The 19,194-nt window shown below is 39.8% G+C and overlaps 1 protein-coding gene across 4 annotated transcripts in view; it reads left to right on the top strand.

The window, feature by feature from the left end:
- Positions 1–19,194, top strand: part of NBEA (neurobeachin) — a 553,993-nt gene that overhangs the window by 216,286 nt on the left and 318,513 nt on the right. For all 4 annotated transcript variants that reach the window (XM_018554206.1, XM_018554199.1, XM_018554191.1 and 1 more), the window contains 4 exons: positions 820–901; positions 2,928–3,051; positions 4,038–4,230; positions 11,730–12,746. In XM_018554206.1, coding sequence (XP_018409708.1) covers positions 820–901; positions 2,928–3,051; positions 4,038–4,230; positions 11,730–12,746 — 1,416 coding nt within the window. The remainder of the gene's footprint in view (positions 1–819; positions 902–2,927; positions 3,052–4,037; positions 4,231–11,729; positions 12,747–19,194) is intronic.

Here is a 19,194-nt window from a genome sequence, read left to right as displayed (position 1 = left end):
ACCCAACTGCAAACATGATAGCTCAGCTCCATAGTTGCCAACATAACTGTATGGGGTGTAGTAATTTTTCTCACCCTTTTCTGTTAAGTTGCTTTCCTGTATTCCCCATATATGTTTTGTGGTTTTTTGGGGGGCATATGGGCATTGTAACCCTTTGTGTCTGCAATTACGTGTCACAGTTTGGCTCTAACTCTTGTACCTGACAAGATCTTTCACAATACTTTTCTCTTGGAACCAATTTATTTTGGTAAAAAAATTAAACAAGGCATGTATGTGTCAGCGTAAAAAAAAAAAGAAGATCTTTGAATTAGAAATTTTCCAATTTTTCAAGTGAAAAATAATGAAACCAGTACTACTTTTATTGTAAAGCCTGTTAGAAAGCTGGTGTATGCCATTAGGTAAGGATGGCCTTCAAAAATCTGACTCCCACTCAGGTCAGGTATTCTATGTCAGTATATTGTACTGTTGTTACTTGTCTTTTAAAATAGGACTTGATTGCAATGTTATTAATAAAACAGAAGATTAAAATAATGGTAAAGCCAAGATTTTTATTTAACTGTGGAAAACTGTAGACAGTGTGTGATTTTCTCATACAATCGTAATAAAGCATGCAACTGAAAAAGGTTCTACTGTGATGACTAGTTCCAGTAGGTATACTCATTGTGTTAGATTCAATATGAAAGCTAACCAGTGGGATGGATCTGACTGGTGCAATGTTCTCTGCAAAGCGCAGCTGAATAGGCATCAGTGCTATCTAAATAAACTTGTACAATAAAAAGTATGTCTGACTGTAGTTCTTATTTTCTTTTGTCTTTTTAGATCTTGACAGAGCAGGTTTGCACTCAAGTTGTCCATAAACCCCATCCAGAGCCAGATTCAACTGTGAAGATACAGAATCCAAGTAAGAAAAGATAAGAATTGACAGAATTATGGCTACTTTGTTGCAGTTGTTTTAGAAAGAGCATGATCAGAGGAGATGTGATGCACTTACCACATATATACTTTTATAAAGATTGTAAAGTTTGGGCTGATGTATAAACAAGAGCTGCTTTAATATAGAGATTAATTTTTTTTACTACTAATCTATTTAAGATATTCATACATATGCAGATTTTCTGCAAGGAAAGCTAATTTACTCTCCATGGCGGTATTCCGGAGTCTGGCTCGGGGTTAATTCTCAGTACCAAGAGCGGTAACCCCGAGCCAGACTCGGGAATGCACAGAAAAGTGTCACTTACCTTGTCCCTGCGACTCGCGGTGTCCTCTGCTGTACGCGGCTGGCCGATGCTGGCATCTGAGTTTTTGTTTCATTTTCGGTCATCACAGCCGGCGGGAAATACAAAAGGGAAAACATGACATTTACACAGAATACACAGAATAAAATGTAATCTGCTATGATTACACTTATGTATCAAACTATTTCACTTCAGTTTTGTCCCTAGAGCTTTGTCCAGTGCCCTGCCTGCACTTTTACTGTTCTTTCTGCCTGGAAACTTGTGAACGTCCATGGCATCCAAAAAGCGTCCCTTTAGGTCAAAATCGGTTTTAGACCAGGTAGAAAACAGCCAGTGGCGTAACAATAGCCGTAGCGACCCAGGCGGCTTCTATGGGGCCCGGGCACAGGTGGGCCAGGACACCCCCCTGATGCCGTGCGGGCCGCTGGGGCGCTATGGGTTAGAACGTGCCGCTGTTCAGATCACAGTGATCTGTGCAGCGCTGCGTTCTTCTCCATAGCCGCTGCTGAGTCAATGAGAGTCAGCAACGGCGGTGGAGGAGGCTGGACGAGGCGGGCCCGGGGGTCAGCATCAGACGTGACGGAGGAGGGGGAGGTCCCGGCGACGTAGGATTACAAATTTCCATGAAAAACAATGTATCGCTTTGGGATGCTAAAATCCTGAATAATCATACATCCAGGGAGGTTAAGGTTGTCCCTGTTTATACCTGGTACATGTTTGCGCTGCCACTGATTGTCGTCCCTGCTATTATTTAGGTGGTATAAATAATTGTTCAGAGGCCACAGTCTACTCTGTATGAACTGCTTTTCTTTTGTTCCTTGCAAAGCCTGATGGCACACACTTGAAATGTCCGTATCGCTTAGATTTAACCCTCACAGTATGTACCCAAATCTGCTGGATATTTGGGTTACGTCCTGGCAAGGTGGATAAATTCCATGCACCTGCTTGTTTATGACCATATTTAAAGCAGAACTAAAATATGTGTTCTGTAAATCTAATTAAAGTTTTAACATGTTTAAAAATAATAATAATCATAGAATGACTGCATGTTCAGGCTCAAATAGCAGTTGTGCAAGTAAGGTGCACCTTCATGGTGCTTGATCCATAGTTATCTCATGCCTGAAACACAAGCATCCTGGAAATGGCAAGCAAGATGCAAAACAACGTTTTATAAATAGCTAGGATACACATGACATTAAGTGCAACCTCTTGACACTTGAAAGGTGAAATGCTTCAGCAGGTGGTACTCTGTGTAAGTGTGTGTGTGTATGTACATTTTAAATTAAACCTTTCCAAATAGCAATATTGGTGCTTCCACTATTGACTTGGTTTTGAAAGTGCAAACTGGAGGACTGTCATCTTTATACTTTTTTCTAACTAGTCTGTGCATCACTGACTTACATCTAAGGTTTTATGATGGGTGATATGCACCTGCTTGTTACAGGTCTGTCACCCAATTGATAAAGAGACAAGATTATGTTGACTGACCTGGAGCTTGGACAAGAAGACACTGATAACGGCTCCCATTTTTGCCTCGTCAGGATCCCTTTTAATGTTTTTAGAGGCACCTTTGTATATACATAGCTAGTTTAAACTATCCTGTCAGTGACCTTTTAGCATTACATTTCATTAGTACAAGTCATCTTCCTCATATTACAAACTTTGCTTGTGTTGTGATTTTTTTTTTATCAGTGATTCTGAAAGTGGTGGCCACACTGCTGAAAAACTCCACTCCCAGCTCTGACCTTATGGAGGTGCGGCGCCTCTTTCTGTCTGACATGATTAAACTCTTCAGCAACAGTCGGGAGAATCGAAGGTCAGTGTGCCAAATATTTAAACGTGAATTTTTAAAAACTACTTTGTCTGTTTTTTTGTGTGGCCTATTAGCTGGCAAAATGCTAAATGATGAATTAACATGAGACAATTATGCCACTCGCTCCATATTATCATAAACGCACTCTCCCCACCATGAAACATGGTGGTGTCAGCATCATGCCGCCACCATGTCATAGAAGCATGATGTTTCACTGCAACAGGCCCCAGAATGCTTGTGATTGGGTAGAATAAATACAGCAAAGTATAGGAAATCCTGAAGGAAAACCAGATGTAGTCTGCAGGAAATCTAAAATTTCTCTCCAGAAAGACAATGCACCCCAGCATTGACCCAAAACTACACAAGAGTGGCTTGTAAACAATAATATCAATGTCCTGAAATAGCTGAGTCACAGTCTGAATCTCAGTCCAGTCTAGAAATTGGGGTTGGACTCACGGATAATCTCTATGATATATTTTCTTGGGACTGTTTAGCAGAAGGGATAAGATCGTGAACTGAGTGATCAGCGGTTTGTAATTGGCCCTGAAAGCGTGTTGCACAAAACTATCCGTGGTTTGAGTTTGAAGTAGATAATCTGTAAATTTGTTAAGTGCTGCAGAATTTGTTGCTAAATAAATAAATAAATACAATAAACAAACCTTATTGGTAGCTATAGACAGCAGCTCTTTTCTTCTTTACTACAATGTTTATAACTTTGTTTGGATGTATTAAAGATACAAAGGAGCTAGTTTATACAGACTAAGGAAAGAGACAAAGTGTTGTTCATTGCGGTTCTGTTTCCCAGTGCAGGCTAGTGGGCAAAAGCTTAAACCTGAGTGCATAAGAGTTGTATTTTACAGACATTAAACATCCATGTATTGCATGTACAAGAGACATTGTGCATGTGCCCCGGCTGTTAACATTATGCACTGTTATTCCTTTCTTTTTTTTTAATGTAAAGATACTTTCCATGTCTGCCGTACTTCTAGGTGCCTCCTGCAGTGCTCTGTGTGGCAGGACTGGATGTTCTCTCTCGGCTACATCAATCCAAAGAGCTCTGAAGAGCAGAAGATCACAGAGATGGTCTACAACATTTTCCGAATACTTCTGTATCATGCAATCAAATATGAATGGGGAGGCTGGAGAGTCTGGGTGGATACACTTTCTATAGCTCACTCCAAGGTACCTTGAACATTTTTATAGTCTGCACTTGTAATCTTAGCATATTGATTTGGTGCCACCTGGTGGACCACTTGGTTCAGTATTGCTCTGATATGAATGCCATTTCTTTTTCAGTAGGTAAAGTTGAATGCAATTTCTAGTTTGTATATTTTACAAATTGTGTAATGTAACCCATATGTCTGTAAGATGGGTCAGACACTGCTTTCTGACATCCATAAGTAATAAAAAGAATAGCTTGCATTGGTATTCACCACACTTTATTATTATATGACTTACTTTTTTTATTAGAATTTGACATGGATACAAAGGCATAAATCAGCAAAAGCTTAAATAAGGGACAATTTCGATGAAATGAAACAATAAAATAGTACAAGTAGTACAAAAAAATGCCATGTTAATATAACACCGATACCTGTATCCATAACTAAGAAAGAGCCTCAAACAGTTATATCCATGGCACGACAACACTCCTAGAAGAGGCACTGGGCTTATAGAAAATTAAACACAAAATAAAGAAAAAAGAAAGAAAAGTCAGAGACAGATCACACTTTATTATTGATACAAACACTATTAGTATTAATATTGTTCCTAATTTTCGTGTTAGTTTTTTTTATTAAGCAGGAAAAAGCGTTAAAGATATTACAGCTTATTTTTCCCCAAGTGTAGGCACACCTTAATTATGTGATCAAATTTGCTCAGTAAAACCTATATGTGTATGCACTTTTTTTTAGCATAGCCAAATTACATAGATCTACTACTATTTTAAGGAGTCCAGCTATAGCAGATTCTGCATTTTTGTTTATTCAACATAATATATTCAGATGACGCACTGCCTGCTTTGATACACTCCACACTCCTCTCCTGCACATGCTGCCCACTATCATATTCTCCACATTCCTCTCCCTCACATACGTCCCCCATGTCATACCCTCCACACTCCTCTCCTGCACATGCAGCCCACTATCATATTCTCCACATTCCTCTCCCTCACATACGTCCCCGAGTCATACCCTCTAGCAATCCTCCTGCTAGATATACTCCCAGCCACTATACCCTTTACACTCCAAGCCTGCATATACTGCCCTCTGTCAGCACGTCTCTCCTTCATATACTGCCCTCGGTCATACATTACAACACTTCTCTTATGCACATACTGCCCGCTGCCATACGCTGCACACTCCTCAGCTACATATACTGCCATCCTCAACACTTTTGTACTCCTCTTATGCATGTACTTCCTGCTCTGATACCTTCCACACAGCTCTCCCATACATGCTAACCGACATCTTACCCTTCCCACTCCTCTCCTGCAAATACTGCTTGCTGTCATACCCTTTACACATACTTACATACATACATATTTCTTGTATGTTCCCTGTGTTTGAAGTCTAATTAGGCTCACAGTGAGACAAAGGAATGCAATTTAGCTTCTACCCTTCCCTGCGATAGATAGGTGAGAGATAGCTGATGTGACATGACCACCATGCCAGGATCTCATTTTGTTTTTGTCAAAATGAGTTGGTAGCGTGCAGAGAGTCCAATTGCTTACACATTACAGTTACATGGCATTGCTTGGGTGATAGTTTAGATTATACTGATAAAAAATCTTTTCATGCTGGATCTGCTTTAATTTAGTTTACTGTGTATGCCCCAAATCTCTCTGAAGGCAATAACAAATTCAGTTACTCTGATAGGCTGTAATAGATAATCTACAAGGTAAAATAATAAAAATGGCACTTTTATAAAGGCAAGCACAATTATGGCTTTGAAGATTGTTTCTCCTTTGCATATACGATGAATGCTGGGAAAGACATGACTGATAGCTGGAAGAAATTGTGAATTCATGCATATATCCTCACATGAAACTGTCCTTTGAAGATAAAATCAGTATGTGAATCGTCACCCATAGCTTGATGTTTAGTAAATTGCCAGCAGTGATATGAATTTGTGTGCCGAATACAGAATGTTTTTGTGTTAAAATCACATTGTTAGTGTTTTGCTTGAACTTTGGGGGGCCTCCTATTAGTGGATCTCTACCAAAGTCTTTTTTTTCTTCTATGGTAAGGTAGGCATCTCTGTCATGTTTTTATATCTTTATCTACATGAAGCAATAAAACCGCAAAACAGTTGACACCAATACAGTTATCCCAGTTGGGAGATTTCCCCCCCACTCCTGTTTGGCGGTCAACTGTAAAAATAGGATTGGACCTGAAAGCACACTGCATTTGCACACCTACATACGCCCTTACTCTAGTGATATAAACTTAAGTTATACAGTGTAAAGCACACAGTTATGTGATACATTACATAAACCTTGGAACAGGTCTATTGTCTAATTAGGTTTATCAAATATACAAGGGGAAAAAAAAGGATTGTCGATAGATAACGAAAGATTGACCTGTTATACAGGGTGAGCGCGGAAAGTAGTTTTATACTGTTGTGAAATGTTATACACGGTGAGTGCTGAAAGTGGTATTGTGCTCTCCATTTAATATAACATGGGGGTGTGGTGCGCTTTCCATCCAGCATTTGTTTTTAGTCAACACTTATGCACGCTTGCATGCATCATATAATTGTATATGCATTCAGCATGCAGCCCTGTATCAATCATATCAATAACTGCAAGTGTTGTGACCAGCTTAAGTCACTTTTTGTTTTGATATGTATACTCCCAAATCCAGAGCATAGTAGACAGATTTCCTGCCTGCTGGAGTCACTTGTTTGTTTGTTACATTTTAAAATAACACTAATATATGTTAGCTGTATTCCTATGATGTGACCTGGAAAACATGTCAGCCAGCACCATCTGAGAAACCCTGCCCCAGAAATAGTCCTGAAAAGAAATTGCAGTACCCTCAGAAACCTCAACAGACCTATATATTTATCCTGAGTGGTGCTATAGCACACAACAGTAGAACTAGATTACAAGCCAAGCATTATATCACATTTAGTAATGCGTCTACTCAGCAACATAATTCCCCCAAGAAATGTGTATAATTGCCAGCACACTGGATAGTTATTGTGACAGTAAATTGTTATTGCAGTATAATTAACCTACAAAACATACATAATTGGCAGCCTGGACATTAATTTGTGTTGATACCTGTATATTTGCAGCAAAATTATCCACAAAGCGTACAGAAGTGTCAGCACATTGAATAGTGATTTTTACTGCGAGTCTCTATTGCAGCAAAATTAGCATGAAATATATATTATTGGCAGTGCACTGGACAATAATTGTTATTGTGCGTCTTTATTGCTTCATAATCACCCACAAAGTATTTATAATCGCTAGCATACCAGATGGCGATTGTTCTGCCTTAAGTATGAACCATCACAGACAGTAAACCAGTTATAGAGTACCTTTAAATCCCAATTAGAATTAGATGAATAGAGTATAGAAGAATTAGAACTCAATTCTAGTGTGAGCTGCACTTCATGCAGCACTTGGCCTACTAGGTAGTGGGCGTACGAAACCACCAATTTATTGGTTTCATGTTGAATCCCAGTAGAGCCTCCGTAAATAGAAGGTATTCACGTGTCTTATTCCATCCAATATCCCAGAAGTAAGAGGTTACTCTGTCTCATTGTTTCCCAACTCCTACCCTGTAGCGCCATTGTTTTTATGCACTCTAATTTTGATGGCTAACAAGCCTTAAACAGCTCTTTATTTTAGTCTTTGTCAGTACACTACATTAGGGCTTGTAAAGGAAGGTGTAAAGCCTTGGTTCTCAAGTGGTGGGTCGTGACCCAAAAGTGGGTCGCGAACCCATGTTCAGTGGGTCCGCCGCATGCCTTCCACTTTTCTAAATGAGGCTCCTCTGCCTCCCCCTAGCACAGCAGTGTCTGTTCTTGTGCCAAGCAGCCATTCAAAATATATGCCCAGTGCGTTGCATTCATTTGAATAGTACCCCAAACACACTTCTCACCCACAGTTCGTGGGGCCGCACCGGAACGAGCAGCACCCTAATAACGTGTGTTCCATTGCAGTGCAGACTTGGGTCGCAACTTAATGACCAAGGACAAATGTGGATCCCGAGGTTACACAGGTTGAGAACCACTGGTGTAAAGGAATCATTTGCAGGGCTATACCCACTATCTTGAAATAATATAATCCTCTTATTCTTGAGATATGTGATGGAATAAGACATGTAAATACCTTCTTAGAAGGCTTCACTGTGCTACCGTTTCACTATGAAATACTGAGTTGAGGATTTATGCTTCCTCAAGGTGTAGCATAAATAGGTATGTGGGTAAGGCTTCCTGTCTCTACTTGGCACCCCTCTCCTCTACCAGGTACCCAGACAGTAATAAGAACCTGATGGAGGTTCTAATGCTTTCCCACACTATAAAAGTTTGTTTGGAGCGTAATCTGATTTGACCACATTGTATAACACCTGCACTCAAAAAAGGTTGTTTATATAATTTCGTTAAAAGTCGTCTAATTTTTCTTGGGTAAATTTAATGGATAAAATAGTGATTTTCACTTCTTTATCCCTGCTTTAGAAAAGGAGGACATGCCCAATCCTTTATAGTTGTATCAAGGATGCAGTTATCTTAGGGCTTGTTCACACCATGTCCGGACCAGAACAGTTTATTCCTGGACCAAAAAAGCATCCCAATGTATGCCTATGGTATTTCTGGGCTCTGTTCACACCAGCACAGTCCGTTCTGGTCCAGACAAAACAAATACTGCTCATCTCATTTTCTCTAGTCTTAAATGCACTGGAAAGCATGGAAGCGCATCAAAAATACACACAAATGCATTTTAAGCTTAAAAAAAAATGCATCGCGATCCAGATCTGGTCCGGGAAACGTTGTAAACCTGGCCTTAGAGTTTCTAAAGCTAGAATATTTTGGATACTAGATACCTCATAGCTCTCCTCTGCAATTGGCCTTTAATCTAACTTACAGACATGTCTTTCAATGGTGGAAAACATCAGTGCATTAGTGATCGGATTGCAAACAACTCTATATTAAGCATCATTAGCAGTTTTGGTAAAGCACCTATAACAGTAACTACCGTATATACTCGAGTATAAGCCGTCCCGAATATAAGCCGAGGTACCTAATTTTACCAAAAAAAAACTGGGAAAAAGTATTGACCCGAATATAAGCCGAGGTACCTAATTTTACCAAAAAAAAACTGGGAAAAAGTATTGACCCGAATATAAGCCGAGGGTGGGAAATGAGGCAGCTAATGGTAGATAGATACCAATAAAATTACATTAATATTTATTTAAAAGAAAAATAACCTAGCTCTGTAAGTGGAAAAGGGGGTACAGGGCTACATATCATGTACTACGGATCATTTAACCCATTCATATTAGCAGAGGATAATTGTAAATCTATTGTTCAGTGCATTCTATATGTAGTATATAGTACATGTACATATAGAGTGCCTGCAACAATACATTTACAATGATCCTCTGCTAACATGAATGGGTTAAATGATCCATAGTACAGGGCTACATATCATGTACTACGGATCATTTAACCCATTCATATTAGCAGAGGATAATTGTAAATCTATTGTTCAGTGCATTCTATATGTAGTATATAGTACATGTACATATAGAGTGCCTGCAACAATACATTTACAATGATCCTCTGCTAACATGAATGGGTTAAATGATCCATAGTACAGGGCTACATATCATGTACTACGGATCATTTAACCCATTCATATTAGCAGAGGATAATTGTAAATCTATTGTTCAGTGCATTCTATATGTAGTATATAGTACATGTACATATAGAGTGCCTGCAACAATACATTTACAATGATCCTCTGCTAACATGAATGGGTTAAATGATCCGTAGTACATGATATGTAGCCCTGTACCCCCTTTTCCACTTACAGAGCTAGGTTATTTTTCTTTTAAATAAATATTAATGTAATTTTATTGGTATCTATCTACCATTAGCTGCCTCATTTCCCACCCTCGGCTTATATTCGGGACGGCTTATACTCGAGTATATACGGTATATGAGGCATGATGAAATCTAAGGGCTACTCTGTGTACAAAAACTATCCAAATTTTCCACTGATTGGTTTAAAGTAATACTCCCATTCAGAAAAAAAAAAACAGATGAACTGTATGAACTCCATACATTGATAGAGTTTAGCAAACAACAATGAAGTTTCTTAGCGTTTTTTTTTTCTGTTTAAAGAAAATTATTTGGGACTTGACAGCAGTTTTGCCAAACTGATACCTAACGGGGGAGATCTTCATTATCACCACTTGAACAATCTTAGCTTTGTGATTAGAAACATGGCTGCTTCTACATCCCTTTATGTGTGCAAGAATCTTAGACTACATCATGAGAAAAGTGTGGAAGCTGCTTTTGCTGACCTCTCCTTTTGTGAATGTTAGTTCCCTAGCTGTTATGCTGATGCATTGGCTTCAGTACATTCTAAGTGTCTGCCCCCACACGGATATAGAGATAAGGAAGTCTGACACTCATTAACAGCATATTGTTTTAGGTCAGACACAGCCAGGCAGCTAGCATTGTCAATATAGTGTCCGTAAAGACAGCTCCAATTCTTTACTCATGACAGAGTTGATTTAAAGTATATCTAAGGCCCATTTTTTTGTTTATCCTGAATAGAGTAGCGGAATATATAACCCACATGTTGCCTTTGTTTTGGGCTTTTTTTTCCTAGTCCCATTGGGAAGATTTACTTTAACTTTCTTCCCTGTAAACACAACAGGAAGTGAGAGGATATTTTTTCTAAGTAAGATAGATCCCACTTAAGCAGTTGTCATTGGAACAGGTTTCCCAGTTAGATGATTCCCCCTCTTGTTCTAGTGACAACTTAACAATTTAAATTTCCTTCACTTCCAGTCTTGGTGACAATGGTCCCCAGGAGAAATAGGTTTAATTTTCTCAGTGGGGACAACAGTAAAAAAGAACTGCCAGGGGTTCTAATTCCACCCACATTTTGGCTTTACATACACTTTAATGTGTCTTGCCAATATGAAATGCCTGTTGCAAAGGAAGTCTTATGTTTACTTAATGAGGCCAGTGCATCATATAGTAACAGGATTTGGTATTTGTCATACAGGAGCTGCTAGTTATTCTTTAACCTGAAATCCTTCACCAAGTTGTCTCAACAGTTATCATTTGAAGTTTTTAAATGAATATAAACAAACAAATCACCTCTAACCACTCACTAGTATTTGTATATTTGTGTTTAGAACAGTGATACAGTAATTCAGGTGGTTGGTTATGCATAAATCATCACAATGTATTTTGTCTTTATCAGTTGGTCATTACTGAGTATGGCATTTATTGCGCCATATTTTTCAACGAGCTTCAGATTTTCTGATTCCAGCTGTTCTAGTTGCTAAGAACTAATCGCATAACCCTTCCTGTATGTGAGGTGTATGTTTAAAGGGTTCCAAATAAAGGAAATTAACCTTTGTTGTGTAGGAACCCTTCAAGGTGTCCTGAACTTTTTATGGGGTAACTAAGGTGTGTGTTCTTTTTTTAAGGTCACTTATGAAGCTCACAAGGAATACTTGGCAAAAATGTATGAAGAGTATCAAAGACAAGAAGAGGAGAACATCAAGAAGGGTAAAAAAGGAAATGTCAGCACCATATCAGGTCTCTCGCAAGTTGCAACTGTTAAAGGCGGACTGGAAATTAGAGAAATTGAGGACCTTTCCCAGAGTCAGAGTCCTGAAAGTGAAACAGACTATCCTGTCAATGCTGACACCAGAGACCTGCTTATTGCCACTAAAATTTCAGATGATGCCATTACCAGCACTGATAGACCATCTGGTGGTGTTCGAGTTGAGGTACATGACCTTTTGGTGGATATCAAAGCAGAAAAGGTTGAAGCTACAGAGGTAAAACTGGATGATTTAGATTTATCTCCAGAGACTTTGGTCACTGGGGAAAACAGTGCTCTGGTGGAAGTAGAATCTTTATTGGACAATGTCTACAGTGCGGCTGTTGAAAAACTTCAAAACAATGTTCATGACAGTGTTGGCATTATAAAGGAAACTGAAGAGAAAGATGGTCCTCTGATCACACTAGCTGATGAGAAAGACCAAACCCCTTCTAACAATACCTCATTCCTTTTTGATAAAATTACCCATTCAGAAGACAAACTGTTGCCTGAGCTGACTGGTGGCAACCATCTAACCATTGGTAATGTCCAGGATGCTCATGTTCACCTCGGTGTTAATGATGATCTTGGTCTGCTGGCCCACATGACAGGTAGCGTTGACCTCACTTGTGCGTCAGCTGTAATCGGGGAGAAAGACTTTAAAATCCACACGACAGCTGATAGTTTAGGGAGCCTTTCTGATCGAGAATTGGCTTCATCATCAAAGGGGCTGGAATATGCTCAAATGACTACTACCACACTAGAATCTGAATCATCTAGCAAATCCATAGTAAATATCGATGCTAGCAGTACCGTCTCTGACACTGAGAGGTCCGATGATGGTCGGGATCTTGGCAAAGAGATTAAGAAAATACAAACCACTACAACTACCACACAGGTAAGGCTATTCACCTGTAAATTAGACATTTTTGTGTATAGTGGTAGTCTCAGTGGAGCATAGTTACCTGTTATTTTTTTATTTGTTATGTTTATGCTATTAATGTTTGGTTTGCTATTGCTTTATTGAAATCTATTCTGTAGGTCAAACACATTATTGGCTAGTGTACATTACTGTGTACCTTTTGACCCACATTCACAGCCCTGTTCACTTGGACGAACAAAGTACCGCTTTCCCTTAAAAATCAGTTTTTTAATCCATATTTGGAGCTCACTTATTAGTGAACATGGGCACTAGATGTCACTGCTGATTATTCAGTAGGCCTAGATAACTTTAATAATTGTGGTATTCTGGTACATGGGGACGATACAAATAGTATCTGTCAATGGGAAGCCTAAAGTATGTAAGTAAAATAACGTGTCCATGTGTCAAATGTGTTTCACATCTAAACGAGACAGACTGAGTGGCTGATCTAGTAGATTAGACATCTAAGCTTTGATGTTTCTACATATATTCTTTCTCTGCCTTGACTTTGCATCACTTTTTTTTTTGAACAAAATATTTATTAATTTCCAAGTTACTTCACACATATACATTAAAATCTTACAAACAATTCCTATTTACTCCACTTAAAAAAAAAACATCGGCGTCTCTCCTCCCACAACGCTCAGCCGCCTATCACAGTCCGGCAGAGTGGTGTGGGGGGGCGGAGACAGCGCTGTCACAGATGATCTGTGACAGGAGGCTGAGCGGTGCGGGGAGGAGAGGCGCCGGCCGCTCTTAGCTCTCGTCCCGCAGCGCTCGGCCGCCTGTGACAGTTTCTCTCCTCCCCGCTGGGACACAGCAGTGCCCAGCAGGGAGGAGAGAATAGGCTGCACCGCTATATCGGCAAGAAAATGGCACTTTTGGTCGATATATCGGTGCGTCCCTAGTTTAAAGTTACTTGGCATGTCTCTCGAAAATATGGTTGGTCTTGTTTGTCAAAGTTTCTCGAGCTGTCTGTTTTATCATCAACAGATTCCAACTTCCACATTTGCATATTTGAAAATAAAGGGAGTATATCAATTTTAAGGGGAGTCAGACAATGTACATTTCAGATATTTAGGGATGATGTTCCAAAGCTGCTCTTAGAGGAAAATGTCTTGCCTATAGCAACCAAATAAAATAGTTGGTTGCAGAAAGACTGTGGACAACAATAGGGTTTTCTTGCTGGCACATTTTGATACATAAATCCCTCATAGTCTAGTGCAGGATGGTTTATAATAAACTGAACATGCGGTTTTCTTCACACTTGCAAACAAAAGAGATTTCTTTATTTTGGGTAGCATTGGATAGCATTAAAATTCAGTAGTTTTTCCATGCTCTGGGGCCAGTAAGGAGATTTTCTCTCACCCCTTCCCTTGACATCTATGACAAACTGAACTTGGTTTCTACTGAAGCGCCTTCTATCACCAGTCCCTGAATATTGCTATGCAAAATATTTCTTATGTTCTGCACCCTCTTCTGTTTTCGTCATAGTAATATGAGGGTTCACTTGATTCTGTGACAACTTCAGTTGAAAAAAATCTCGCTTGTTGCAGGTGTGCCAGAATGGTGACATTTTTTATTTGGAGTCCCAGACAAAATAAAGACCTGGTGGAAAATAAAACCCCACCACTTTCCAGCCAAAAAGAGAAAGCTGTTTTGGATGGAATAACTATCCAAAACAGTGTTGTGCTGTGAGGTGCTATCATGTGTCCAGTTATTTGAATTTACTGCACCATCGAGTTATAGTAAATTGATGTATACATTAAAACTCATTCAGTAGAAGGGTCTTTTCATAGTATTGCGCAATTTTATGTTGCTTTTGTATTTATATGACAACTTCTGCTCAGAGTAATTGGACTGAATAAATCAATTACGCCCATTGCTGTGGAGGATCTCATTCATTGAATGTGTCGCACCTCCAATTTTAGCATGGCAGACAACCATGGAGATGAGTTTGTGTTTATAGTGTGCAATGATATCCCAGTGGCAGCTATTTTCATCAGTCTGAAATACATGCTCATAAATATTTCCATACAGGTAAGCCATAGCCTCATGGGAGCATGTGTGTATCTAAAACATTTATCACACTGTGGACCCTGGAGTCTTATGTTTAGTTTTTTTATTACACCGTGCCACAGGCATGAGGAAGGTGTGATTACTGTTTACAGGCTTAGTCAGTGTCAGTACAATGGGTTCTCCAGGGAGCGGCCTATTCCAATAGAATGGTGCCTATTTCCAAGCTGTCCATATGTTGAACAAATCTGGTTCTCATGCAGTATATTTGACCTTACATGTACAAAATATACCTGCAAGAAAAGCATCTGCTGTTTGTAGCGGTCTGTACTTTTCATTTAAAACGTGCTGGGTAAATATTGTGTTTGGTTTCTGCAAGAAACACTCTCTCCTTCCATACATTTTTTTTATGGGTGGACAAATAGTACTGGATTCAGGAGCTATCATGGCTGTCTACCAGCCATTAACATATTGAAGGATTTAGGGCACTTGTTGAAAAATAGAAACGGCTTTAGAACATTTTTGGGGGGTGGACGAGCTATGGGGTTCCTTGGATTTCTTTGGCCCTGCATTTTGTTCATTCCGTTTCACTGCAGGTTTTCTTGAGAGCTGGTTCACACCATAACCAGTGCGCTCTGGCACGGTTAGTGGCCGGAACATACAGGATCACATAATTAAAACGTCCCCCGTTCTGGGGCTGGAGGGAGTGGTGGTGGTGCCAGTCATGTCAATGCACTGCACAGGACTGTGGGCATTGCTGTACCACGCATTCTGGTGCGAGCGATCGCACTGCGGGCAGGAGCCATGTCTGCAGTGCCATTGACATGAATGGCACCACCATGCCCCAGAAAGCAGGAGGCTTTAATTATGCAAGCCAGTGCGTTCCAGCCACAAACTGTGCTGGAGTGCACTGGCTATGGTGTGAACCGGCCTTTTCGAGCTGAACTCTAGGCAGATACAAAAGACAAATTTTTTTTATCAATAATAAATTGCTAAACGTATTTTATAAATGCAAGCAGTGTAAATACCTGAATTTGACTTGGTATTAGCCTCCAGAAGTCTACTGTACAATAGAACTCTAATGTGCAAGGAAGAAGCCAAGGAGCCAATTAGTCCATAAGTTTACACTAGTAGGAAGCGAAAGCAGAGTCACAGAGATGAGCTCATCACTGTGCCGCTTATCCTTTCACTGTCCAGTCACAGGCTGACCTGGGCTCAGAGAAAGTGGGTTTAATGATGTTGGCCATCGGTGTGAGAAATTTTAGCAGAATAAATGTGGGAAATCTTTGGATTGATGGTGAATAGTGCAGCAAAATCTGGTTTTACATTATGTTGTCTTTAATAGGCTATACGTTTTTTTCAGATTTTGGGCTGGGTTTTTTTTGCTTTAGAACCTTTACACTTTAAATTGGCTTGGCTTTTTACTCCTCCGTTATAAAGAAAAGAATGTTAAATCGTTTCCTAAATGGGCCTCTATTTTATAGATAATTTTTGCAGCATGTTCAGGGTTGCAAAAAAGCTTTCCTGTCATAAAAGGGAACATGCAGAAATCCAATAAAACCAAACTGTCATTATAGTATGAAAATAAGTTTACCCTGCAGAGGTGATGTGAAATATCGAGTGGTCTGAAAACGCTCTTAATCATATAAATTTTGTTACACTTGGCAGAGCCCAATGTTCAAAATAGTACAGAAATAAAAAGTTAATGTCTTTTCTCCCTTGTAGCATTTATGCAATTTGCCCATCAGTGAATGCTGAGCAGGAATGGCAAAGCTTTTTTTTGCTTTTCACAGAATTTAAGAGTGGTGCCCGTTGCTAAGACAACAGATTGCATTCCATCTCTTAACTGCCACTGCCCTACTGATTCAGAATTACAAGTGTGGATCTAGCAATATACACCTTTTCTAAGTATGCACTCTTCCTTACTTGTGCCTATTACCTGCTGGTCACTGTCCTACTTCTGCTGATCTTTCCTTTAACAGCAGAGGGACGTGATACGGCCCACACATGCACTCACACCCTCTTTACAATAAATACCAGCTTATCCTATTTTGACTGTGGGTTCCTGATTAAACCAAGGAGGCTTAATTTGAAAGGTCTATTAAATTTAAAATACAGTTGGAATCCCGGTGTGTCAATCTTCATGGTTTTCCTCAGCTTGCACTGGTTCCTCTTGCTGACCCCCATCTCATTGTCTCCCATAATGGGTGGAAGACAGAGGGAGTAACTAGGAAATTGACCGTCACAGAAGTGATGGTTTAGTGCAGACTTCAGGAGAAGATTCCTCAGTATAAGAGAGAGGTTTGGCATTACAGACATCAGGAAAAGTAATTATGTCCTCTATAAGTTTATACAGCATGGGGGTAGCTTTTACTTTAGTTCAATTTTCTCTTTGGCCTCATTCACACTGGGCTAATGCGGGGCATACACGTTCACGCGGTGTGCACGCCCATGTCGGGCCGTTCCCAAGAGGGATAGGTGTTACGTGTAACAGCCTGTTCTTCTCTGTGGCTGTACGCTGTCATACGCACACCCGAACTGCACATCCGTGCGGGCCCAGGTGTCCATGCTCGGACGCAGACAGTATCCACACTTAGAGCATAATTGGCTGGAAAACGGGTATGAAAATGTTGCCCTTTAGCTTCATGCCTTTTTATCAAAAATCTGGTTTATTTACTGTCAATTTTACTTGTTAAAACCTGTCATTTGTTTAGTTTGCAAACAAAATACTGGATTCTGCCTAAAGGGACCCGTGCCATTCCTTTCGCTTTTCCATCTAACAGTACCATTGCATAGAGGCTGTCGTAAGGTCAAGGTGAAGCACGCTAGATCTGGTTCTTCTTTTTTTTTTTTTAAGTCCCAAATTGTCTGGGTTCAGCTTCTCTCCACAAAACCAGGATCCTTCTCCCGTGGCAATCACCTGGCTTTGGAAAAACCCACATATCCAGTATATTTTGATTCCACAGGTGTTAAAAGGGTAACAAAGGGCACCCAACGCATTTTGGGGCTTAAAAAAAAATCCCCCTTTGTCAGGGCTTTAACAACTGTTACATAATCTCTGACTCAAAACTAGGCACCTGGGCAAATCAGTCAGAGCCAAGGAATTACAATATATAGATATTGGAGGCCTATGTTAAGCACCCAAGAGAATGTTTTATCGACAATGTGGGCAGAGCTGTTAGAGAGGCTCATACAGACAGTATAGTGAGTGTCATAAAAAAGAAATCTAGTACACACCGGTGAAATAGGAACAAACATTGTTGTGGACACTGATGAAGAAGCAATGTGTGATGGGGACTTAGTGATTGTAAAATAGTTTTTCGACCAGGGTGTGGGCCTACTGAGCATTCAGTGGGGACTTTGGCATTGTTGCATTGCAGGGTTATTCACAAAAGGGTGAAGAGTTTGGAGAAGACAGGAGAAGTGAACAATCTAGGACAACGTAGCTGATTTGGAACAATTCTCCAATTCAGCTCACTTTCCAGCTCAGCTATGCTGTCCCAGATTGTTCACTTCTCCTGCTTTCTCCAAACTCTTCACCCTTTTGTGAATAACCCTGTTAGAAAGGGGTCAGACATTGACTCCGGGCTGTAGAATTCTCCAGCTGTGAAAGGAAATGTTTACAGTCCCTCTTTATACCTTACATGCCAAATCATTGAAACTCAGCTGGCCTGTGTTTAGCTGCTCATGGAAGTGGCAGTTTCTAGCTAGGAGTGTGCAGGAAGGAAGGGTTAGGATGATATATTGGCTGATCATTTGGCTGTCTTAGACTGCACACCAAAACTGTTTAGAAACGCATTCAATTCTTTTCATGTTTAAGACTTCTCTAACATTGGTTTGCTTCTACCATTATGCTCCCATTCATCACCGCATAAAAATCACAAGTTAAAAAATGAGTCCCTTGCCAGACACATCCCATTTAATACTTCAATCAGTCATGTTGGATAAATCAATAGATTCTAATGGAAACATACAAGTCTTATAACTGGATATGAAGTAATATATTAAAGAATAACTACACTCAAAAGAAAAAGAGTCATCTTCATACAACTGCCAACTTTAGATCAGGAGAATTGTCACTTTTTATAGTCTGTGACCGGCAAAATGTTTAGTCCCAGGGAACACTTGTTTTCTGCTATAACCTGTCACAGACCCTAAACTGAGCACATGAATTACAGTCTAGTCACATTAGAAAATCTTTAGAATGCTGCAGAGTACCTCATAAATGTATATGTTTATGGCAATGAAAGTGGGAAAGAAGAGACTGCTGGTGTTGGCCCATTTGGGGGAATCATAGTAATCAAAACCGTTTCTTAAACTTTCTGTGGCAGCCAACCTGTTTAAAGCTTAGCCACCTCTGATGGCAGCTAGAGACTGGAGATATGTTTCCACCTAATCTAATGTCTAT

This window comes from Nanorana parkeri, unplaced genomic scaffold, assembly GCF_000935625.1.
Source record: "Nanorana parkeri isolate BGI_ZX_2015 unplaced genomic scaffold, ASM93562v1 scaffold8, whole genome shotgun sequence".
NCBI lineage: Eukaryota > Metazoa > Chordata > Amphibia > Anura > Dicroglossidae > Nanorana > Nanorana parkeri.
This window is presented reverse-complemented; position numbering and strand designations above follow the sequence as displayed.